The 25245-nt window shown below is 47.7% G+C and overlaps 1 protein-coding gene across 1 annotated transcript; it reads left to right on the forward strand.

Moving 5' to 3' along the window:
• Positions 1-6015: 6015 nt before the first annotated feature.
• On the forward strand, positions 6016-24929 carry LOC125748006 (extracellular sulfatase Sulf-2-like). The gene is made up of 20 exons (XM_049023783.1): positions 6016-6517; positions 9026-9254; positions 10702-10941; positions 11908-12059; positions 12517-12686; positions 13373-13523; positions 14800-14975; positions 15964-16092; positions 16196-16252; positions 16431-16560; positions 17715-17895; positions 18865-19069; positions 19280-19376; positions 19707-19795; positions 20583-20636; positions 20719-20888; positions 21156-21298; positions 21381-21489; positions 21572-21605; positions 22145-24929. Exons 2-20 carry the CDS (start codon positions 9089-9091, stop codon positions 22200-22202), a joined length of 2511 nt encoding a protein of 836 aa, XP_048879740.1. The 5' UTR covers positions 6016-6517; positions 9026-9088; the 3' UTR covers positions 22203-24929.
• The last annotated feature ends 316 nt before the right edge of the window (positions 24930-25245 follow it).

Here is a 25245-nt window from a genome sequence, read left to right on the forward strand (position 1 = left end):
TGCGCAAAGCATTTATTCATTTGTGTTGGGTTCTAGATTCCGTCTCACTGTTTCGCCGTGAAAACAGCAACAAGCTGCTATTTTTCATTTTGTTGGGGACTCTGTTGGAAACCCGCCCTCTCCCCCCCCCATCTTCCTGTACTCGCTGCTCTGGCTCAGATCGTCAAAAACAGCGGCAAGGAGCTGGTTTCCCTCGGAAACGAGATGCCACTGTTATACCAAGAGGGCCCGGCACCCCTCCACGCAGATGAAAGGCGACCCGCTGCCTGCAGGGCCACGGGGCGAACGGGAGGGCCCTTGCACCAGACGCTAGCCCAAAAAGCAGCATGGGTGAGGGGGGGTTTCAAACGAACAGTCCCAGAGGGGAACGGCAAAACAGTGGCACTTGCCAAGTGGCGGGAGAGGGGTTCAGCTAGGATGACAGCAAAGCCTTTCCTAGAAACAAAAGGGTCTCTATGACAACGGGGAGAGGGCGCCGAGATCCTTTTTGGGGGGAGGTTGGGTAACGCTGGTTTGAAACATTCACAGCCGAGAAGCCCGCTGCAGCTAACGTACAGAGATTAGCTAGCGGGGCTGTTATCTCCTTATCCTCAGAAGCAGCTACTCACCGACTCCACTGCCACACCTCCTCCAGCACCTGAAATCACAGCCTTCATCTTCCTTCTCAAAAGCTGGTGACCCCCCAGCTTCCTTAGGAGCTTCTAGCACTGCTCAGCTTAAAGACTCGCTTCTCGCGTCATCATTCTGTTGGATGGTTTTTGGGCTGTGACTGAATTCTTTCTGGTGCTTAAAACCAGTGAAGTCAGACAAAGAGAACTGGAGGCAGAGGTTGAATGAAATAGTGCAATCATAAAGAGGGAACCTAAATTCCTATTGGATGATGTCAATCCAGTAGAAAACAAAAAAATCAAGTCCAACTTTAACTGTATTTTCGCCAAGAGTAACGAAAGTAGGATACACTCACATTTGGGGCTGGTACAAAAAGGTAGAAGCCAGGAAACAACTGGGGCTGTGGAGACGATTCTCCTGCATGTTCCTCCAGGTGCCCGGTTCTGGATATTTCAAAGGCAGCTGCTATTTCTCCCAGATAAACTTCACACGACCCTTTACTGACCCAGCACTCCAAGTCTCGAATCATCAAGGTCTACAATTAATTCACATTCCCAGATATATGGAAAGTTGGCAGTCCATCCGAAATAAACCTAGTGCTGATCCCTCGTACCCAAGACACCATCTCTACCAGCCTCTGCCAGGAGACTCAGAGACATTAAAGCTAAAGCCACCAGACACAGGGACAGTTCCCCCCCCCCCATTGTTCCTCATCAACTGGTCTGCTAACAACAGACACTTTGCACTTCAGTCAGCTGGCCTCCTGTGACTAGCATCGCCACTGTTTACTTAAATTCACTATTTATTTAGTTACTTACTAGCTTAGTTACTTATTCATTCACCATTTACTTCATCCCATGCTGCTTCTTGCTTTAGGCTGCAAGATGAGCCAGTACTCACCGGTACGCAATACTGACACATGGTACTGAATAACAAGCAGAGTACTGACACATGGTACTGAATAACAAGGGGAGTACTGACACATAATACTGAATAACAAAGGGAGTACCGGCACCTGGTACTGAATAACAAGGGGAGTACTGACACATAGTACTGAATAACAAAGGGAGTGCCGGCACCCTATACTAAATATCAAGGGGAGTACCGACACATGGTACTGAATAACAAGAGGAGTACTGACACATGGTACTGAATAACAAGGGGAGTACTGACACATGGTACTGAATAACAAGTGGAGTACTGACACATGGTACTGAATAACAAGGGGAGTACTGACACATAGTACTGAATAACAAAGGGAGTGCCGGCACCCTATACTAAATATCAAGTGGAGTACTGGCACCTGATACTGATCAACAAGGGGAGTATCGATACCTTATACTAAATAACAAGGGGAGTAATGGCACCTGGTACTGGATAACAAAGGAGTACCAGCACCTATTTTTCCCCACATAAAGCACTGACTGTAGATAGTCTACTGTTAAAATTTCATGTGTACATATTGGAAACTTTTCTTGAAATTTGATTGTGTACGAACACCTTCACCACTTCGCTCAGCATGGGCAAAGCCAAATGATTAGAAACATGCAGTGTTAAGAAGGATAATCATACTCTAAAGTCTCTTGATGAACTATAATGACACCCCATTCTTAATAAATAGGCTTTACTATGGAGTTGGCCCCACCCTTTGCAGCTATAACACCTTCAGCTCTTCTGGGAAGGCTGTCCACAAGGTTTAGGAGTGTGTTTATGGGAATTTTTGACCATTGGTGAGGTCAGGCACTGATTTTGGACGACAAGGCCTGTCTCACAGTCTCCACTCTAATTCATCCCAAAGGTGTTCTGTTGGGTTGAGGTCAGGGCTCTGTGCAGGTCAGACAAGTTCTTCCACACCAGACTCACTCATCCATGTCCTTATGGACCCTGCTTTGTACACTGGTGTGCAGTCATGTTGGAACAGGAAGGGGCCGTCCCCACACTGTTCCCACAAAGTTGGGAGCATGAAATTGTCCAAAATGGCTTCAAATGCTGCAGAATTAAGAGACCTTTCACTGGAACTATGGGGCCAAGCCCAACCCATAAAAAACAACCCTACACCAGTGGTCTGTCAGTGGTGTGCTTTACATCACTGCATCTGATGCTTTGCATTGCACTTGGTGACGTGAGGCTTGGATGCAGCTGTTCCGCCATGGTAACCCATTGCATGAAGTTCTCTACGCACTGTTCTTCAGCTAATGCAAAGGCCACACCAAGTTTGCAGGTCTGTAGCTGTTGACTCTGTAGACAATTGGTGACTTCTGCACACTGTCCACCTCAGCATGCATTGTCCCCGCTCTGTGGTTTTATGTGACCTACCACTTTGTGGCTGAGTTGCTGTTGTTCCCAATTGCTGCCACTTTGTTATAATACCACTAACAGTTGATTGTGGAATATTTAGTAGCGAGGAAATTTCAGGAATGGACTTATTGCACAGGTGGCATCCTATCACGGTACCCACGTTTGAATTCACTGGGAATGACCCATTCTTTCGCAAATGTCTGTAGAAGCAGTCTGCATGCCTAGGTGCCTGATTTTATATACGTGTGACTATGGAAGTGATTTGAACACCTGAATTCAATGATCTGGAGGGGTGTCCCAATACCTTTGGCAATATTGTGTATCTGGTTTCATATATTAATACAAATTTTTCATAAAGTTGAAAAGCAGCTACAAAGGTTATAATATTCTGTAAAACGGAACAAAAGGTTCACTGCTAATTAGGCTACATGTAATTAAATTATTAGGCAGTCACACCCCAGTCAGGACAAGACAAATATTAGATATCACCTGTCTGACATGACTGACATACTTAAGACATCATACATCATCTAGAGGCAGATTTAGCGACTGGGGTGTCCAAAAAGCAAACATGGTTTGCCCCCCCCATATCCTCTAGCATTTTAACTCATAATATTATAAAAGTGGTTCCTTCATGGGACCAAACCAAAAAAAAGCTACATTTGTGTATTGTATTCATGCAGATACAATTGGGACCTGGCATTTAGAATTGAGGTGGCAGGATAAATACAGCTTTAGGTAATGTATAGATCATATGGCTGTGGATAATCGTCTGTTTCAACTTGTAACATTTGCGTGTTTAATATGCTTGAGTGGTGAGTGGCTCAGTCTCCATGCCCATGATCAAAAGATCATTGAGCCTTGGCAGGACAGTCACATGTCTATTGGCTCTTGAGTAGGATCCTTAACCCTCAGATCCGGAGCCACTGCACATTAGCTGACCCTGTGCTGTGACCCCCATGCTATGTTGAGCCTGATGGGGTTGGCAAAGAGAAGCATCCAGTGTACCGGTACTAGTGCAAATGGCAAATAAAGCATCCTTGCTGAAACTTTAAACAAGAACTTGTGGAATGTTTAATCAATGATATATGCGCCTATACATTTGGTCAACATATTTCATGCGTTTCTTTCATCTGTCGCTAAGAAGCAAGATATCACATGGGTATCATGATGATCTTACAGTAAGAGATAAAAAGACGAGTTTGACACGTGGTCGATGTGTAATTTGAAATTGATCTCGCAGTGGCATGACAGAAGTCTCATAGTATGAGAAAGCCGGTGAGATAAGTACGAGATCGCATTCTTGACTGGGACATTCTGCTTGGGGATTTTCCATAACCCCCTACCTATAAGTGAATAAAGTTTTCCTTGCCATTCCTTGCCACGAGTTGTTTAAATTTGGCAGCTTTCCAACACTCGGTCTCTATCTCACTCTGTCTCCTTTCTCTATGCTTGGCTTTCGCACTTTTATTTTCTAATATTTGTTTTTCACCATCAGCGCTGTGCTCCCGTACCCGCCATCAGACAGCCCGTAGCGACGTTTCCCCGGTTACGCAATGGCGGGGCTGCCGCTCGCTGTCAAAGAGTTCCATTCATAGCGAAGAAGAGAGGCGCAGATAGAGAGCCATTAACGGCTCTATCCAGCGGATATCAAACCAACTGCCCAAAAATGAAGGATGCCTCTGTGTCTGGAAGTTGCCTCAGTACTTCTTTGTTAGAACCTGCCCGAAAAGCGTACGAACCGCGCCGACAGTGCTCTGCAACCCATCGATGTCGGCGGCTGTGTAAATCACCCCCCCGGCAGTAAACCCGCACGGGGGCCTCGTTAAACCCGCCGCTGTGTGAAGGTTAATGTACGGAGTCCATATCGCCACGCTGCTTTAAACAACCTGCAGTTTTAAACAACCACAAACATAAAAGCATGTTTATACCTTTGTTCATCTTCTTAGTCGGATTCATGCTGGAGCTGTCCTCTCCCCAGCTGTGACTTTTTAAATATGATAGTATTTATTTGTCCTTTGTTATTTAGTATTTAAAAGGTTTATGTTCCCAAGGAAAACATAAATATGAAATTGTATTATCCAACCATGCGCTTAGAGAGGCACAGCAGTGGGGGGGCATCCTGGATGAGACACACACACACACAATGGGCAATATTCAGTCCCCTATTCAAATTACTAGCTGCTAACTGCACACCCACACAGAGTGGGGCCAAAATTCAGAGCCTCAGCACTGGAAGTGAGAGGCCACAGTGATGCCCTCTGAGTCATTGTGCTGCCTGTAATAGCATAGATTGAATAGCATTCATTGTTCCACAGCATCACCTTCTGCAGTGCACTGGCTCAGTGAGGCAGGTACTGCTGCAGGCTCAGCGCTGAGCCTCAACTCTGTGAGGCAGGTGCTACCTTAGGCTCAGCGCTGAGTATTGGTTCGGTGAGGCAGGTACTGCCGCAGGCTCAGCACTGAGCATCAACTCTGTGAGGCAGGTGCTACCTTAGGCTCAGCGCTGAGCCTCAACTCTGTGAGGCAGGTACTACCTTAGGCTCAGTGCTGAGCCTCAACTCTGTGAGGCAGGTACTACCTTAGGCTCAGCGCTGAGCCTCAACTCTGTGAGGCAGGTACTACCTTAGGCTCAGCGCTGAGTATCGGTTCGATGGGGCAGGTACTGTCCCTGGATCAGTGCTAAGTATCAAGTTGGTGGGGCTGGTACTGCCTCAGGCTCAGCGCTGATCATCGGCTCGATGGGGCTGGTACTGCCTCAGGCTCAGCGCTGATCATCGGCTCGATGGGTCTGGTATTGCCTCAGGCTCAGCGCTGATCATCGGCTCGATGGGGCTGGTACTGCCTCAGGCTCAGCGCTGATCATCGGCTCGATGGGGCTGGTTCTGCCTCGGTTTCAGCGCTGAGCTGAGACAGCCTGGCCACTGGAGCTGCTGCAGAGCTCCTGGCAATGATGCCCCTGAGGCGGCACCTACATTCCTCTCCAAGCTGGGAGAGAAGGCAGGAGGACCAGAAAGGCGGTGAAGCTGTGTGGTACAGTGAAATTGTATGCCCCCCCCCCCCATCCTGGGCTGGTCAGGAGGGAAATCAGAGAAGGGAGAGCAGCTGCAGATAAGAGTGGGAGTGAGTGAGTGAAAGAGAGAGAGTGGAAGAAAGAAAAGGGAGAGTGGGAGAGCAGGGGGGAGAGAGCGAGAGAAGGAGGGCAGGAGAGAGAGCGGTGAAAGTGAGGACAAGAAAAGGAGGGAGCGAGAGAAACAGGAGGGACACTAAGTGAGGGAGAAGAAGAGAGGAATGAGTGATCGAGAGGTGAAGATGATAAAGAAACAGACAGAGGGAGAAAGAGAGTGATATAGATAGACAGATAGGGAGAAAGATAGTGACAGAGTGCGAAAGACAGAGAGAGAGGAAGGTAGAAGGAGAAAGACAACACGTGTGTGGGGGGAGAGAGGACGGGAGAGAGATCAGCGCACAGACAGGTAGCCCCCGTGTCGTGGGTCAGGGGGGCTGCAGCCTGGCTCCCAGCCCCCCCATGGAGGTGGTGCAGCCCGGCATGGGGAAGACTGTCCGAGAGAAGATGGGACCAACAGGCAGTGCTGTGGGAGCACCAGAGGTACGTGCTGGAGGTCCGCATACACGCGCACGTATGTGGTGTGTATGTGCATGTGGGCGGGGGGGGGGGGTTCCAGTGGGGGCGGCACTCACTGCCCATCATCCCAGAACGTGCACATGGTCAGTGCCCCAGCTGTTCTGCACTGAGTGTCTGTGGTATTCCTATGAATACCAGAGTGCATGCGGTCTGCAGCTGCAAGCCTGCAGCTGTGTGTCTGAAGCTGTGAGTCTGAAGCTGTGAGTCTGTAGCTGCGAGTCTGTAGCTGCGTGTAGTGTGTATCCGTGTGTGTGTGTCCGTGTGTGAGGGCATTTGTGTATCTGCGTGTGTGTGTGTGTGGATTACATTTATATCACACGATCAATTGGCCTCCGCAATGTGATAAAAACCTGTTTTTTTGACGTTGTGAGAACCATTTTTCAGGTCCCCACAAAGATTTGTGAACACAATAAAAAGACTGAAAATGCCAAAAGTCTCATATTTTGTTTGTTTACTTATGGTGAAGGTTAGGGCTGAGTTGGGGTTATGGTCGTCATGTTGGGAGTAAAGTTTTCCCAATAGAAATGAATGGAGAGTCCCCACAAAGATATAATTACAAACCTGTGTGTGCGTGTGTGTGAGGGCACACTGGCTAGTCTGCTGTGCAATTGTTTTTGTCCTCTTTCGTTCGTTGAAATTTAGTAACACTGCGAAATGGGACATGCAGGAATAATCCCAGAAGGCAAAGCGATTCAGGCAGAAGCTGTAATGTGGCTGTAAAAGACAGAAAACTTGTTGGTAAATTAAGAAACGGATAATGATTATTTGTGCAATTTAATCCAAGAATCAATACAGTGATTGTATGTCATATTTACCAAACCTGTGAAATGTCTAAGATACTTTTATGTTCTGCCAAAATATATAAAATTTCATCCACAAAGCAACATCAGTATGTGATTTAAATCTTATAGCCAAATGTCGTTTTATTACATATAGATATTTACCAGACTCAAGGTGCAAATAACAGAATTTGTGGTTTGTCTGAATGTGTGTGCAGGATGTACATTCACTTGCATCTGTTTATGTCGAAGCATTTGTGAGAGAGACAGAGAGACGGATGGAGATAGAGAGAGATGGAGAAGGATGGGCGGCGAAGCAAATCTGGATCGATACCTTGCTGGAATCGTTCGTCTCAGTATGGCATTGATTTCCCTGAGCTGTATGCAATCCTTCAAATGATCCGGATTTTATGCTGAGAACCAGCTCACTGTATCCAGCCACTGCTTGGATCGGTTTTTATTTTGTGCCCATCCAGTTGTTATTGACAGTTTCTGATCACGCTTTGTTGACCATCGTTTCATATGGCATAGTTCATGTGCGATCATTTTGATAATCATGAAAAGTGACTTAATAGGTTTTCACCCTTGAAGAAACAGGACAGGTTTCCATTTTCATACGGGGCTCATATCTCATCTGTTTCGGAATGTTATCAGTATCGCTGGTGCTACAGTCCTATATAGTTCACTTGCGCATATGTTTACTTATTTTCCAACGATGGAAATACACCAGCCTGTGAATCCTGGGTTTTATGGGATCTTCCTCCAGCAGTATCACCCACTTGAAATCCGTCTGGCAGCTTGGTAGTCAACACCAGCAGACAAAGGAACATCGTATGTTCCTCTGGTGAATGTTCTCATCCGTCACCAGCATCGCTGGTCTACAGCCATTAATAGTGTCACAGATCTGCTCATGCCCCATGTCACCTGTGCTGCTCATAACTGGAAAAATGTGTATCACAGTGATGCAATTCTGTAAATCCAGTTGTTTAAATATTTGCTGGGGCAGTGTGGTGGACTGACACGTCCTGGGCTGGGGGGTGGAACCACTACTCTGTGTGTGTGGAGTTTGCATGGCCGTTCCATGTTGTGTAGATTTCCTCCAATAAGATGCAGTTAGGCGACTGTATTTTTGAATCGGCGTGTGGAAATGGTCCATAGTGCATGCCCTGCGATGGACTGGCATCCCATTCTGGGTGTCCCCCGCCTTGTGAACTGTGATGTACTGGCATTCCATCCATGGTCTCCCCAGGTGGCGTAGATATTAAGGAAACGTGGAACTTGTTGACCTTTCAGAAGTTTACCCATCATGCAACATAATGGGTGACTGTTAGTGACAAATATGAGTCATTTAATTTTTTTAATATCTTCCTGACACACACAGCTGAGCCGTGTGGGCATGGGTGACTCTCTGCCTCGCCTTGAAGGTGTGAACACAGCGTCCGCATTGCACTTTTTCCTGCATAAATGTTGCTTTTCCCACCGGTCTGGCACCCCCTGCTGTCATGATGCCATAAGTGCAGCTGCCTCACAGCTGTGTGTTTCAGGCGTTTCAGGACGGAGCAGTAGTTAGCTGCAGGGTGGACATCTGTTAACTGTGTGCTTTGCAGGTTGGGGTTAGGGTGTTGGGTTTGGATATTGGGTTAGGATGTTGTGTTAGGCTGTGTGGAACTAAACACACTCTTTGCGTTCACAGGAGCAGTGAGAGGTTAGCCACAGACGAGACAGCGTGAGCCAGAGACCAGAGCCTGGCCACACGATGGCGCTGCAGAGCCTCCTCCTGTTCCTGGGCCTCCTCTGTCTTGCCCACATTTCCACCCAGCAGCCCGGCCCCCGTTCCCCCACCCGCCCCCCGGGGGAGCACCGACGAAGCACCCAACCCAACATCATCCTCATCCTCACCGACGACCAGGACGTGGAGCTGGGTGAGCAGCCAGCCGGAATGTGTCTAACGGCGCCCCCTGCTGTATCAGCAAGCTGCTGCGCTCGGCTCTCATTCATGCAAATAGCTTTGAACCGCAGAGTGGGTCATTTGAATAAATGAACTTCAAAACATTGAAACACACCAGAATGCTGCAAGGCATCAGAAAACCCTGAGCAAATGTGATGTATGTGATATCAGTGTCATTCGTTGTGTTTATTATGTATTGTGTCATATTAGACTACAGGCGTCTGCAGGGCAGCAGTTTAACAAATACTTTCATTTATTTTGCAAACATTGTTATCTGGACCAGCTTAATATTATTGTGAAACATAAAGGCATCATGAGTATCTTAAAGCGTAGCTGGTCTCGCCGGGACAGTACTCCAATGTCCATAGGGAGGGCCCCCCTCCCTCTTTGTGGTCGCTGTGACTTGGTCATGCGGTTTCCTGTATTTCCCCACCCCGAAATGCGTCATAAATCAGTGTCAGTCCTGTTGCCCCATTGCCACCTGTGACAGAAATTCAGGCGCCATGAATGACCTTAGTTGGAGATGTAATGTTGAGGTAGGGGTCCCCCTAGTGGCCAAAAGGCATGACGTGGCAGTATGCATCCCTTAGGACCTGTCTTGCTTTCACCTGGATGGATGGTTCACGTCCCGATTCTGTTGCTCCCGAATCACCGATGCAGATCACTGCACTAAACCATTTATCACATGGTGCATTTCGAGAGAGAGTAAGAGAATCTTTCAGTCTGTCCGGTTCAAACCGGTTTGACTGCACAGCTGCGATTGTGAGCCACCTGCGGTGCGACAGGGCAGGAGGAGACACGCTAAAGCGCATGCTGGGCAGAGCTCCCCCCCCAAGTCACACCCAGAACGCCATGGCCTCAATCCCCCATATAGCTCTAATTGCATTCTGTGACTAAGCAGACACTTCATATCTGTTATGCTGCACATGCCATTAATCACACAAAAAAGTCCCGGTGATGGAGGACTGTGTGATGGACTGGAGTGAGATCAAGGAAGTGGGCCGCTGACAGCCTTTCCAGCCCTGAGCGAGAGGCAGCATTCAGAGCCACTGTCACCATGAGTCGCCATCTCACACGACTCTCAGCCAGGGGGCGGGGCATCTCGGTCACATCTAACCTGCATGGCCGACATGCGTGAGTGTGTCTAGCCTGCCCAGAGCACAAGGAAGGAGGCGGGGCAACAGTCAGGGCACTGGGTCAGACTCTGTGCTTTTCATTCCTAAAAAAGCAGGAGGACTTTCTGAAAAGTTTCAAGGCAGTAGTTAAATAGTTTAGCCCAGTTCTGTACCCTCTACCCTAACCCTCCGCTCCCCTCGCCAAACCTGACCAGGATAAGCAGGCAGCAGCAGATGTTTGGGGCTGGCTATGGCCCACCCTGTATTTGCTGACCTCCCTGTGCTCCCCCCCCCCGCCTCCCCCAGGATCCATGCAGGCCATGAATAAGACGCGGCGCCTGATGGGTGGGGCTGGCATGCGCTTCTCCAACGCCTTCGTGACCACGCCCATGTGCTGCCCGTCACGCTCCTCGCTGCTGACGGGGAAGTACGCGCACAACCACGACACCCACACCAACAACGAGAACTGCTCCTCGCCCGCCTGGCAGGCCCACCACGAGCCTCACACCTTCGCCACACACCTCCGAGCCGCAGGGTACAGGACGGGTAGGTGCCCTGCCGCCCCCACCTGTTGCTCTGCCTGCCGTCCCCCGGGGTCACGGGCCGGCCGTTCCTCCACCAGTAGTGAAGCAGACTGTAGAGACAACCAATGTTTTATATCTTGTCAGTTTCACTCTTCACTCTTCTGGTACATTACACTTCATTTGACGTTTTTTGGCAGAATGAATGAACCTTTTTTCAGAGAGCAGGGTTGGCCAGTCCCTGGAGCTTTTGGGGTTGAGGGCCTTGGTCAGGGAACCAAAGTGACATCACTCTGCTGAGCCTGGGATTTGAATCAGCAACCTTCTGATCACAGACACAGCCTTAGTCTATGCAGCTGCTTAAGGTTTACGTTCAATGTTGAAAATGAGTCTGGTAAATATCTATACAAAACAACAACAAAGCTAACAAAGCTGTTTCATAATAATTTCTCATGCTAATTTAACTTATGCAATCACATGACCAACAGTGTGTGATTGCATAAAACAAATATAATTTTTTTTCACAGCTGAACGCCCACAAACTCTATCTGCATTCCATTCTCTCCCCCCCTCCCAGTCAGAAATACCAAAACCATAAACATTTGTACTGGACACAGGGAAGGTATCTCTCTCTGATTATTTTTATTTTGTCCTCCCTGGGTCACATCGGCGCCCCCGTGCATGGAGGCGTTTCCTGTAGCATGTGACCAACACAGCAAGCTTCTGCAGGACCCGAATCGGCTCGCCCTTTTTGAGGGGGTGGGGGGTGGTTTCCGCTGTGGTCTCTGTGATCCCGGGTATACGGCCCAGTTTGTTGCCCAATACACATACTTGTAAACAAGAATACACACACTGAGGAAATCTTATGGTGAAATCTGAAGTGTGTAATTTCACCTAATCGGTTTAACCTGCTGATCCCAGATGAAAGTAATGGACCCCCCCCCCTCCCCCCCCACTTAGCACCCCCCCGAACTTCTGTTTTTTTTTGCAGCCTTCTTCGGGAAGTACCTCAATGAATACAATGGCTCATACGTACCGCCCGGCTGGGGACACTGGGTGGCGTTGGTGAAGAACTCCCGCTTCTACAACTACACGCTGTGCAGGAACGGCGTGCGCGAGAAGCACGGTGGACACTACGCCACGGTCTGGCCCCTGTCCGCCTCCTAATCGGGCTCCTGAGTCACTGACGTCCCGGGGCTCAAAGCTTAAAATGTCACGGGCGGTAAACAGTGGTTCTGAGGCCATGAGCCCAGTAAGCAGGCATGAGATGGTGGTGCAAGTAGCTATGATCTACGGGGTGGGGGGTGGGCCAGGACTGGCAGTTCATAGGCGCTGATTCAGGTCACATATCTGTGCAAAGTTCGTTTGACTTCCATACCTGAGACATGTAACCAAAAGACTGTGGGAAAATGCATGATGTTGATTGTGAATCTAAGATATTCTGTTTCTCTTGCTTTCAGATAATTCGGATAAATCATCTGAAATTCTAAATAGCTGAATCAAATAAATTAACTGCATAATAGCCAAATAACATGCATATCTGCTTTCTTGTAGCACCCTATGCAATGAAGAGACTAAGCAACATTTCCTTGTTAACCAGGACTACCTTACAGACATTATTACCAACGACAGTATCAGCTACTTCCGTACATCGAAGAAGACGAACCCTCAGCGGCCTGTGATGATGGTGCTGAGCCACGCTGCGCCCCATGGCCCGGAGGACTCGGCGCCGCAGTACAGCGATGCATTCCCCAATGCCTCCCAGCACATGTAGGTGCAGTGCATGCACACGTGCAGTCTACAGTGATATGACCAGCTAATCCTCTAAAAAATACAGGCAGTGATGCTGCATAATGTATCACCTACTAATGGAGTTTATTTTGAGCTCACCGGTGCAAAGCTCTAGAAAGATGATACCATTTAGACAGGGATGTTAAAATGAGCTCTGCCTCCAGCATCCTAACACTGAACCCCGGATAATGCAAAGGAGCAGGCTGGGGCTCAGTTTCCTTCTCCTGCCAGCTGGACGGCAGCAGGTAGCCTGTGCTGGTGCTCCCTGATAGCGAGGGTGTTGAGGAATAGGGTGGTGTCTCAATCTGCCTGCTCTCTGCGGCTCACACCAGCTGTTTGGACACCCTCATGACCTCCGACCACCTGCACAGCTTTTGCTGAACATGTGTGGAAACCATGGGCATGCACTAGTGCATGACACACACGATAACATGCAGGTATACTAACTGGCTCCTCTTAATTATCCACAATGTGAGGTTATGTGTGTGTGTGCCCTGTGATGGACTGGCATCCCATCCAGGGTGCCCTCCATGCTTGTGCCCTGTGCCACCTGGGATTCGCTCCACTCTCCCCATGACAGTGATCAGGATAAGCGGCTGGGAGATGGTTTATTCTGAGGGTCTGATCACAGGGTACCTGATGTGAAATGTCCCCTGTTCACTCAGCACCCCCAGCTACAACCGAGCTCCAAACCCTGATAAACACTGGATCCTGCGTTACACACGACCCATGCAGCCACTGCACATGCAGTTCACCAACATGCTGCAGAGGAGGAGGCTGCAGACACTGCTGTCTGTGGACGACTGCGTGGAGAAGGTGAGCATGCCACACTTTAAAGACAAGAGGGCTGAGATGGCGCATGGATGAGTCTGCTCGTTTAGATTCTGTCATGTGCTGAGGCAGGTGCGTGTTGTTTGGTACCAAAGGCAGGTGTGTGCTGTTTGGTATCTGAGGCAAGGTTTACGCTGTTTGATACCTTATTCAGTTATGTACTATTTGGTATCTGAGGCAGGTGAATGCTGTTTGGTATCTGAGGCAGGTGAATGCTATTTGGTGTCTGAGGCAAGCGTATGCTGTTTGGTATCTGAGGCAGGTGAATGCTCTTTGGTGTCTGAGGCAGGTGAATGCTGTTTGGTGTCTGAGGCAAGCGTATGCTGTTTGGTATCTGAGGCAGGGGAATGCTATTTGGTATCTGAGGCAGGTGAATGCTCTTTGGTGTTTGATGCAAGCGTATGCTGTTTGGTATCTGAGGCAGGTGAATGCTGTTTGGTGTCTGAGGCAAGCGTATGTTGTTTGGTATCTGAGGCAGGTGAATGCTGTTTGATATCTGAGGCAGGTGAATGCTGTTTGGTGTCTGAGGCAAGCGTATGTTGTTTGGTATCTGAGGCAGGTGAATGCTGTTTGGTATCTGAGGCAGGTGAATGCTCTTTGGTGTCTGATGCAAGCGTATGCTGTTTGGTATCTGAGGCAGGTGAATGCTGTTTGGTATCTAAGGCAGGTGAATGCTGTTTGGTGTCTGAGGCAGGTGAATGCTGTTTGGTATCTAAGGCAGGTGAATGCTATTTGGTATCTAAGGCAGGTGAATGCGGTTTGGTATCTAAGGCAGGTGAATGCTGTTTGGTGTCTGAGGCAGGTGAATGCTGTTTGGTATCTAAGGCAGGTGAATGCTATTTGGTATCTAAGGCAGGTGAATGCGGTTTGGTATCTGAGGCAGGTGAATGCTGTTTGGTGTCTGAGGCAGGTGAATGCTGTTTGGTATCTAAGGCAGGTGAATGCTATTTGGTATCTGAGGTAGGTCAATGCTATTTCGTATCTGAGGCAGGTGAATGCTGTTTGGTGTCTGAGGCAGGTGAATGTGGTTTGGTATCTGAGGCAGGTGAATGCTGTTTGGTATCTGAGGTAGGTCAATGCTATTTGGTATCTGAGGCAGGTGAATGCTGTTTGGTATCTGAGGCAGGTGAATGCTGTTTGGTATCTGAGGCAGGTGTGTTGTTAGGGATCTTAGGCAGGTGATCAACTTGTTATATGTGCCACATGGCACATATCTTCTCTTGTGTACCAGTATGTGAGTGATCTGACTTCTGTTTCTCAGGTATACAACATGTTGGTGGACACAGATGAACTAGAAAACACATATGTGATCTACACAGCTGATCATGGCTACCACATCGGCCAATTTGGCCTGGTCAAGGGCAAGTCCATGCCATACGAATTTGACATCCGTGTGCCATTCTATGTGCGTGGCCCCGGAGTGGAGCAAGGCACTGTGTGAGTATTATAATACCCTTTCTCGTTAAGTAACTCAGTGACTTAGGACAAGCATGAAATGCAACACAGTGTAATATAGGAAGATCTCAGTATAAAAAGACGCACCTTTTATTGAATTACTTGTTAATGAAAAATATATTATATGTGTGCAGATTCTCCACTCACTAATAATAGACAATGTTTTCTTTCTGACTGCAGATATTCAGGCACAGGGATCGTTTTGTCATAGATATTCAGTATGAAGGATTAGTTGACTAGGGTGATTCTCATGAAATCTTGGTTTCAAAGATTTCAAACATGAAGAATTTTAAAACACTTGCATCAACAAATTTCTTTTTTAGCCATTAATAACCAGGTCTGAAGTGTTTGTAAATTTTAAATCATTTGCAGAAAAATTAACATGTTTTTTTTTTAGATTTCCTAAAACAAGTCCTTAAAAATGACTGAAACAAGACCATAATATATACATTGTACACATATTTTTTGATTTATTAAATTAACATTAAATGGACACCTTTGCAGTAATGATTGCAGAGGTTTCGGAAATGAGGTTGATGGCTTCATGAGAATCACCATTTAATGCTTGTTCAGTCAGGTTTCAATCCACATCAGTGCATTATAGTGACAGAATCGTGGAAATGCGTCTGCATTTGTGTCTCACCGAGCTGTGGAAGCAGAGACACTGGGCTCTTTGGCTGTGGGAGGGTCTCCTAGTCACCCTGAAGCCTGCTGCCTGTGCGTCTTTCTCTCTTTCTCTCTCTCGCTCTACCTGGAAACCCGGTCACCTGATTGGCAGCTGCAGACAGCTATGTCCGCTGGCTCCCTGACAGCTGTGTGCTGTGTCCCTGCTGGATAAGTAAATGCAAATGTGAACGTAGGAGGGGCTGCCCTGAGGACAAGGAGAGACGGGGACAGACTGAGAGGAGAAGTGCTAAAACCTACAGCGACAGAGCAACTGACTGTTTTCACCTCCCCTTCTCTCTCACAGCAATCCTCACATCGTGCTGAACATTGACCTGGCCCCCACCATCCTGGACATTGCCGGGGTCAACGTGCCCCCAGACATGGACGGCAGGTCTATACGGCAATTTCTGGGGCCTGGTAAACCTGCAAACAGGTATGGCACCTGGCTATGGTACGGTACAGCCCCACTGACCCTTAGGTGATGCACAGCTCCCCGCCACCTCAACATGCCATGTGACCCTTCTCTGTCACCCAAGGTTCCAAGTCCCCGGCGAAGTGGAAGCGTGGAGGGACTCTTTCCTGGTGGAGAGAGGGTAAGTCTGTGGGAAGACATGCGTTCAAGCAGCACATTACTGGAATGGCGCAGAAACACCGGAACACTTTCACTCCTGTGTATGTTGTCAGTGGTTGCCGTATAGGCTGCTTTGTATGAGCACACAGGTGGAGAGCAAGCGGGGCCTCTCACACAGGACCTCTCACTGTCACCCACAGAAAACCGCTACACAAGAGGGACTATGAGAAGGAGGCACAGCAGGAAGATAACTTCCTACCAGGCCAGCAGAGGGAGGGAGACCTGTGTCAGCCGATCGAGTACCAGGCCCCCTGCGAGCAGAGAGGGCAGGTAAGTATGTCAGGCTGCGTGTTCCCCTAACCCTAACCCCTTAAACCCCTAACCCCCTCCATGCATTCAGGCAAAATTCACAGTGCTATGGGTAGGGATTATGGTTGTCATTGTTGAGATTAGGGTTTTGCCCATAGACGACACCAAGGTGGGTGGTGTAGCAGATAATAAACTAGCAGCACAGAGGCTAAAACAGGATCTGGATTTAATTAGCGACTGGGCTGATACCTGGCAGATGAGATTTAACATAGATAAATGTAAGGTAATCCATACAGGGAGCAGAAATATAAAGTACAGATATTTTATGGGTTTCACTGAAATAAAGGTAGCGCATTATGAGAAAGACCTCGGTGTGTATGTTCGTGCTTCTATGTCCCACTCTCGTCAGTGTGGGGAAGCAATTAAATAGGCCAATAGGATGTTGGGTTACATCTCTAGGTGTGTGGAGGTGATGCTATGATTATATAATTCCTTGGTAAGACCCCACCTAGAATATTGTGTGCTGGTTTGGTCATCATACCTTAAGAAGGACATTGCTACCTTGGAAAAGGTGCAACGTAGGGCTACGAGAATGATTCCTGGTCTTAGAGGAATGTCTTATGAGGAGAGGTTAGCTGAACTGAATCTGTTCAGCCTCAAGGAAAGGAGATTAAGGGGGGACATGATCCAGGTATATAAAATTCTAACAGGTTTGGATGCTGTTCAGCCAAATGGCTACTTCAATATTAGTTTAAATACTATAATTTGTGGCCATAAGTGGAAATTAGTGTGAGAACATTTTAAACTGAATTTGAGGAAGCACTTCTTTACACAGCGTGTAGTTAGAGTATGGAATAGTCTCCCTGCTAGTGTAGCGCAAGCTAAAACCCTGGGTTCCTTTAAATCAGAGCTGGATAAGATTTTAACAACTCTGAGCTATTAGTTAAGTTCTCCCCAAACGAGCTTGATGGGCCGAATGGCCTCCTCTCGTTTGTAAATGTCTTATGCTCTTACTGAATGGACAGGCCCCACAAAGATATGAGTACAGGCCTGTGTGTGTTTGTGTGTGTGCTTGTGTGCGTGGGTGTGTGTGCGTGTGTGTGTGTCTGTCTGTGTCTGTGAGTTTGTGTGTATCTGTGTGTGTCTATGATATAAGCCAAACCCCTCCTCCCCAGCAGTGGCAATGCACAGAGGACCCCTGGGGGATACTGCGTCTCTCCAAATGCCCCCCTGCCCATCCTGCTACTTTGGATCAGCAGTATCCTGCCCCCTACAGAGGTCCAGGGAGGTGCAGATGTAACTCCCTCAGCCTCCCAGCGAGGTCTTTCAGGCCGGAGGAGCCGCCATCTAATGAGGGTGAGCCCCCTCCCCCCGATGACATCACTGTCTTTGCACCCCTACAGCGTGCCACCTTATCTGAGCTGCATGACGTATTTTAACAAGCAGCTCAGCCTGTGAAACACGCCGTGTCACTGCAGGTCACATTCACATATTCCTCTCCACCTCTCAAACACTTTTTGAATTTGGTCGTCTGAAAGACTTATTTTGTTATAAAGAGAACTTTGCTGACATCTAGTGGTTTGTCTGGGGACTTACAGAGAATGGGAGGGGTGGTATAGTCAGATCAGCGCAAGCACAAACACCTTGAGAAACAAGCAAAGCATGAAAGAGAACAACTTACAGGAATACAGTGACTGACAGCGTTGAGCACAGACTCTTGTAGTGTATTTGTAGTTTAAGAATTACAAGAGGCTGACAGGCGCTTGAAAGTAAAACAGAACAAAGCTGAATTTACTGTTTGTACAACTACAAAGAGTACAGGTACATTGAAATGTGTTAACTTCCACACATGTCATCTAGCTGCTCTTTAAGACACACACAGACACAGAAGTGAGAGTGAAACCATTCATCCAGCACTCTGGAAGCATTTTTTGCTCAAGGGCCCTAAGAAACACAGCTACCCTGCCAAGCATGGGATTTGAACCAGCACCCTTCTGCTCACAAGCCTAGCCCACTCAGCCACTCACTATTCTCAGAATGATGACAAAATGATACATATCATACAAAGCAGACAGAGTTTGAACCCCTAAGACCAATAGCGATCATCACGCAGTGTCCTGCGTCCCGGGCACCAGCTGGTCCTGTGTGAGTGGCTCGGGGAGGCGGTCTATTTATCTACTGACCAGCGGCTCCCAGAGTTGGTGACACAGTGGGGTCGTGGGGATTTTTTGGAGGAGTTTACGGGAACGTGAGCCAGCCTCCTTACAGGAACCCCCACCGAGCACCTCCACCATCATCCACATCGCTCTCCTCTTTGTCCGGCAGACACGAAGTCTCGGAGGGTCTATTTCCAGAACCTTCCAGGCCGCTCCGCACATCCTGCCCGCTGGAACCAGAGCTGGGTTGAGGACCGGTTGCGGTGGCGGGGGCGCAGGGGGGTGGAATGGCAGGACAAATCACGGGGACCAGACCTGAAGTCCTCAGCTGGCACCTACCTGAAGGGGCGATCTCCACTGAAAGTCACTTACAGGTTGGTCACAGTGTGCTTGTGTGTGTGTGTGTGTGTGTGTGTGTGGTTTGACAATGTTATACTGTGACTCTCTGTGTCTCTGCACATATATTTACTTGTATATATTGTATATATGCGTGTATAAGTACATATGTATACAGCGTGTATGCGTGCATGTTCAGAAGGTGTGAGACACACGAGCCAGCAGACAGCCAGCCCGTATTCTTGCAGGTGCTCCCTCCTGACCAATAGCAGCGTGCGCTGTGACGGCGAGCTCTACCGTTCATTTCGGGCGTGGAAGGAGCACAAGCTCCATGTGGACCATGAGGTGAGTGGGTCCCAACTCTTCCCCCCACTCTGACAATTAGCTAGGTCAGCCGCACACTCAAGCTTTAAGGACGGTTACCAGCCATGTGCTTTGGGGTGGAGTAAGAACCATAAACATTGCATGCATGCAGAGCCTGGATTTACACAGCGCACGTGTATCGCTGCCCCGATAGAACGCATTTCCTGTTTCTAACATTGCAAAAACATACAGGTCTGATCTCTGCTTGTTTGTCTCATTGGCCTGCTTCTCAATGCTGTATTTTTCACACTCTGCTACGTGTCTCTCTGCAATTATGGACACCCCCCCCCCCCCCAACCATGTCATATGCAGATCGAGACACTGCAGACCAGAATAAAGAACCTGCAAGAGGTCAAAGGTCACCTGAAGCATGCTCAACCTGTGGAGTGCAACTGCCCCCTGTGAGTTTTGAGAATGGTCTTGTCTGCTGAGTCAGTCAGCACAGACGACACGGAGAAACTGTACAATGGTCAGGGCATGCAGACGTCTGATCATGTGACAGGAAGGAAAGGTACGACTGTCAGGGCATGCAGGCGTCTGATCATGTGACAGGAAGGAAAGGTACGACTGTCAGGGCATGCAGGTGTCTGATCATGTGACAGGAAGGAAAGGTACGACTGTCAGGGCATGCAGGTGTCTGATCATGTGACAGGAAGGAAAGGTACGACTGTCAGGGCATGCAGGTGTCTGATCATGTGACAGGAAGGACAGGTACGACTGTCAGGGCATGCAGGTGTCTGATCATGTGACAGGAAGGAAAGGTACGACTGTCAGGGCATGCAGGTGTCTGATCATGTGACAGGAAGGAAAGGTACGACTGTCAGGGCATGCAGACATCTGATCATGTGACAGGAAGGAAAGGTACGACTGTCAGGGCATGCAGACGTCTGATCATGTGACAGGAAGGAAAGGTACGACTGTCAGGGCATGCAGGTGTCTGATCATGTGACAGGAAGGAAAGGTACGACTGTCAGGGCATGCAGGTGTCTGATCATGTGACAGGAAGGAAAGGTACGACTGTCAGGGCATGCAGGTGTCTGATCATGTGACAGGAAGGAAAGGTATGATTGTAAGGGCGTGCAAACATCAGATCAACATTAGCAGGATAGTGAATCATGGTCAGTAATGCAAAGCTGTGTGCAGTAAACATTTTAATTGGAGTGAGCCACTGTCTTTTTTGGCCTTCAGATACAAGCACAAAGTGGAGCTGAATCATCAAAGGGGCCACATGCATCTGCTCAGGTGATGAGAGGCCCCCGGCCAGCTCCCATTCATATGCCGTCTCTGGGTCTGTGCTTACATGTCACCTTCCGTGCCCAAGCAGGAAGTCGCAGCTTGAAGACAGGAAGCAGCGGCTTCTGAAGGAGCAGAAACGCAGGAAGAAGCTGCGCAAACTGCTGAAGCGACTGCGCAACAACGACACCTGCAGCATGCCCGGCCTCACCTGCTTCACTCATGACAACCAGCACTGGCAGACTGCCCCCTTTTGGACAAGTAAGGGACTGCAACTCTCAAAACCTACAGGCGAATCCTGTTCCAGGTCTCTGGAAAGTCCCACAGTTCTGAAGTTTCCCCTTCTACTGTAGCTCTGTGGACAGGTTAGCTGTAAGTCTGCAGTGAAATCTCAAAAGGTCAACCATGCTGAACTGCTTGCCAAAAAGAGGCGGTGAAACAGGCAATGAGTCACTGTTGACCTTTAAGGATGAAATGTTAAGCAGCTTATGGTGGCAACCCTATCTGGCCCCCTATCTGCCCTTCCAGTGGGACCATTCTGCGCCTGTACCAGCGCCAACAATAACACCTACTGGTGTGTGAGGACCATCAACAGCACACACAATTTCTTGTTCTGTGAGTTTGCCACCGGCTTCCTGGAGTACTTCGACCTCAACACTGACCCCTACCAGGTATCCTGTGTCCTACACTCTCCTCCTTATATTCGTCAGTCCTTTTCCTTAACCGAACATTCCTTGCTTTCTGTGTCTGTAGCTGGTGAATGGCATCAGCGCTCTGCCCCGCAATATCCTCAACCAGCTGCACGTCCAGCTCACGGAGCTGCGCTCCTGCAAAGGTCATGAACAGTGCAGCCTGGAGACGGGTGAGTGGGACGCGCTGCCACCATTGCTTGCGACCTCCCCGCTGCCCTTTGGCTGATCTGATGGACACTCTTTTCTCCCCAGGGAGTAAAACTCAGAGGAGCTTTGAGGAGCACAGGTATCATACTCTCTAAGCACACTTTCCCCAGTCCGCACGGCCTGCCATTCCCATCCTCTGTGGGGAGCTTCCCCAAGGCAGGTTCCATCCCCACACACCTCAAACCCAGATCCCATCAAAGGCAACCAGACCAGGGTTGAGGCCATTCCGGAATGCATTCACTGGAGTTGGAATATAAATCTCACTGCAATTCAAATTCGATTCCAATTCTGTTCCCCATAGTTTTTTTTTCCAATCTCAAGTTCTATTTCCTGATCTGTATCGGAATTCATGAACGCATTCCGGAATGACCCCAATCCTGAGCCAGGCATCAGCTGCATGTTTCACACATCTGTACTGAGATTGGAATTACCACTCCATTGCTGCCCTGTGATTCTGCAGGGTCAGGACTCTGCTAGTTTTGTCTCTGGTGGGGCAAGGGGGTTAAACTGTGAGTTATTTGGCTGTGATGTTATGTAAAAGTCCCTGCCGCCTTCACTTCCCTAGTGATGTGTTGTGACTGAGCAAATCAGTCCTGCCTGTGTGTGTTTGTTTGGCAGGCAGATTCACCGGCAACGGAGGCCGAGCTTGAAAAAAGCCACCTTGGGATCGCTGTGAGTGGACTGTGCCAGGTCGCGTCGGCCCCCCGGCATGTTTCCTGTCCAGCGTCCTGCCGCCTCTCCCTCCATCACTCTCTGGGCGGGGGGGGAGCAGCGCTGCTTCTGACCAACAGACGCGTATCCTGTCCAGAGACCTAAAAATAACATCGTCTGGAACTTTTCCGAATCTGACCCCATTTGATGTGCAGGGTTTGGTTTTGGTTATTATGTAACAGTCATTGAGGAAACAGCTGCTGCCGTTTTGTTGGGATAAAACTTAAATAATAATTCAAATAAAGTCACAACAGAACACCACATTGTTATACATTAGGCTCGGATTGCCAATAGTTAAAGCTTAGTGAAGCTAAACCGTGATACTAACACATTTTCGGGTCTCCCACTTGCCAGTGAACAGATTTAGTGCTGGATCGGAGGACTGCACATTGTAGCCCGTCCATTTGGACCTCCTGAGGTATGGATCTGACATCACAGACCTCAAACTGACGTTCGTCTGTAGTCTCAGGGGTGGGGCTGTGAGTGGGAGGGCCTGTAGATGAGGGGTTTAGCCTCCAGAAGCTTCACTCCTCATGGTCAGCCTGATGTGGCTGTAGACACGTCTCAGTTAGCCGGAGCTTGAACTGAAAGCCCTCATGAGAGTGGTCTGCACCCCCCCCGACTTTTGATTAGGTGTGTCCGTCCTTTTCAAACTCGCATTCTTGGGCTTCACTAGATCTGAGTGAAAGTCCTTCCATATCATGAAATAAATGCATACGAGGAGATACAAGCCTCCATGAACATATATGAATATTGTGTCGTACGATGTTCGTTCATTTAAAAAGGGAAAGGTGAAATGTCATTTGTTTGTTTTTGCTAACAGGTCGCAGTGCGCTGTTTTGCCTTTTCATTAATGGGTCAGGTACGCTATTTTCCCTTGGTTGCTGGATGCTGAGATAGCTGTGAGAAGGGGATGCCATCGACCAAGTCGACCCTGAAGGGGGCAGGAGGTTGGCAGCTGTCCGACTTGGAACTGCTGTTCCCTGGTCAAATCAGGCTGATATCTCAGAACAGACTGCAGTCCCACACTGTAAGACTGTAGTAATCAATCCAGGACTACAGTACTACTCAACGGCAATACTCGGTGTATAACTACAGTACCACCCAACAGCAGTACTCAATTCAGAAATACAGTACCACCCTGGCTGCAAAATAGCAGAACTCAGTCCATAACTACAGTACCACACTGCAAGGCAACAGTACTCAGTCTATAATTATAGTACCACATTAGAACTCTGCAGTATTCAGTCCATAATTATGGTACCAAAATGCAATACTGCAGTACTCAATCCATAACTACAATTTTGCAATTCAGCAGTACCCAGTCCAAAATTACAATACCACACAGCAGCCCAGCAATACATATTTGAGAACTACAGTACCACATTGCAATTCAGCAGTACTCAGTGCCGACCTACAATACCACCCTGCAACATAGCAATACTCAGTTCAGAACTGCTGTACCAAAAATTAGAAAATGAAATGATATAGTGGAAACCACTTATATCATGTCTGTCTGAGCGAAATTGATCAGTATATGAAGGTGATTATTTTAACTGATTTTTTCTTCTTCGTTATGTCTCAGGCAGATTACCAACTAATTGACATTTATATATTTATTACATGAATATAAGTTAATAAAACAGACAACAACACTATTTAATTTTATTGACAATTTCAAACACAGTACAGTGGTTTCAAACACTTTTCAAATTACAGTACTTTGCAAATTAAAATACTGAACTGTGTATAATTCAATTGCACTATAATACAGTACAGTATTGTACATAAATATTCAATTAAATTTTATTGACACAGCGCACTTTTAGAATGGGACACTGTCTCAAAGCGCTTATTGTAATATTACTGCTGCATCTCGGTGGCTCGTGGTTTATCATAAACTTGTCAATGAGAAAAAATTACTTTAATTTTCCATCTGTTTTCTGTGCATGCCAAATTAGCCCTAGGAAACTAGCGAGAAGCTAAAAAATAATGACCACAGTTTTCATTTTTTCCACATGTTGTTATGTTTAGAAAGACCCAAAATGAACACTATAAGTAGACTACTTGATTACTATATGTGGATTATTTGAATAGTTTTTGTACAGGAATGATTCTGTTCCAAGCTTTTTGAGCCATAGCAGAAGGGTGATCACTATAACTGTGATCACTATAAATGGGTTTCATTCTATTGCCATTTGTGAAAGTACATGTATATAGAAGTTGTTTAATTTTCACATATCCCATCTTGCCCACCTTTGAGATAGACATACAAGTGACCACAATGCACACAGCCCAGAAGTACAGTACCATTCCAAAGCAAACCACTACTCAAATCAGAAGTGCAGTATCAGAACTTTACATAACAAATCAACAGTACTTCAAATCAAATCAATTCAGCCATGTTTCCTGGATTCTTTCAACGTTCAGGCTTTGAACCCCACCCTCACTGTCCGAGCTGAGTATGCTGGTTTAGACCTGATTTCTACTGGCTGATGTTTACACAGATATCATTCACAGCCCTTCCCACCGAGTGCTTCTTTTCAGATGGACATCTAGCATTAAAAGTGCGTCATATGCTGGGAATGGTTTTTATCTCTGCTGTGTCTGTTTTAAGCTTTGCCACGTTATTCCCTGCTATGGACCTTGTTAATAATCCCCAACAAATTAAATCCTATTGTGCCGAAATGAGTTTTTATCAAGAGCCTATCTGTCCATTAATTAACTGACTGAAAGTTTCGCTATTAAGATTCCGAGGTCTGCATAAAGGTAAGTGGAAAATACTTGGATCGTCATGGGAAATTAACATTACACTTTATGTTCTTGCACTCTTACACAACACCGCTGGTGTCAGAGCTTCTCAGAGTCATGTCAAAACTACATACACAGCCCTTCAGAATGTGTGTTTTCTTGGGACCAGTCCTTATTTTTTTGCCCGTTTACTAACAGTCATAAATACTGGTTATGAACTGGTCATAAATAACTGGTTATTAACAAATGACCCGGCA

This window comes from Brienomyrus brachyistius, chromosome 8 (assembly GCF_023856365.1).
Source record: "Brienomyrus brachyistius isolate T26 chromosome 8, BBRACH_0.4, whole genome shotgun sequence".
Taxonomy (NCBI): Eukaryota; Metazoa; Chordata; class Actinopteri; order Osteoglossiformes; family Mormyridae; genus Brienomyrus; species Brienomyrus brachyistius.

Excerpts from the sequence above, each read along its gene's own strand:
- LOC125748006 (XM_049023783.1), top strand. The coding sequence starts at position 9,089 with ATGGCGCTGCAGAGCCTCCTCCTGTTCCTGGGCCTCCTCTGTCTTGCC. Across the intron at positions 9,255-10,701 it reads CGACCAGGACGTGGAGCTGG|GATCCATGCAGGCCATGAAT; the intron begins GTGAGCAGCCAG and ends CGCCTCCCCCAG. Across the intron at positions 12,060-12,516 it reads ACGGTGGACACTACGCCACG|GACTACCTTACAGACATTAT; the intron begins GTCTGGCCCCTG and ends CTTGTTAACCAG.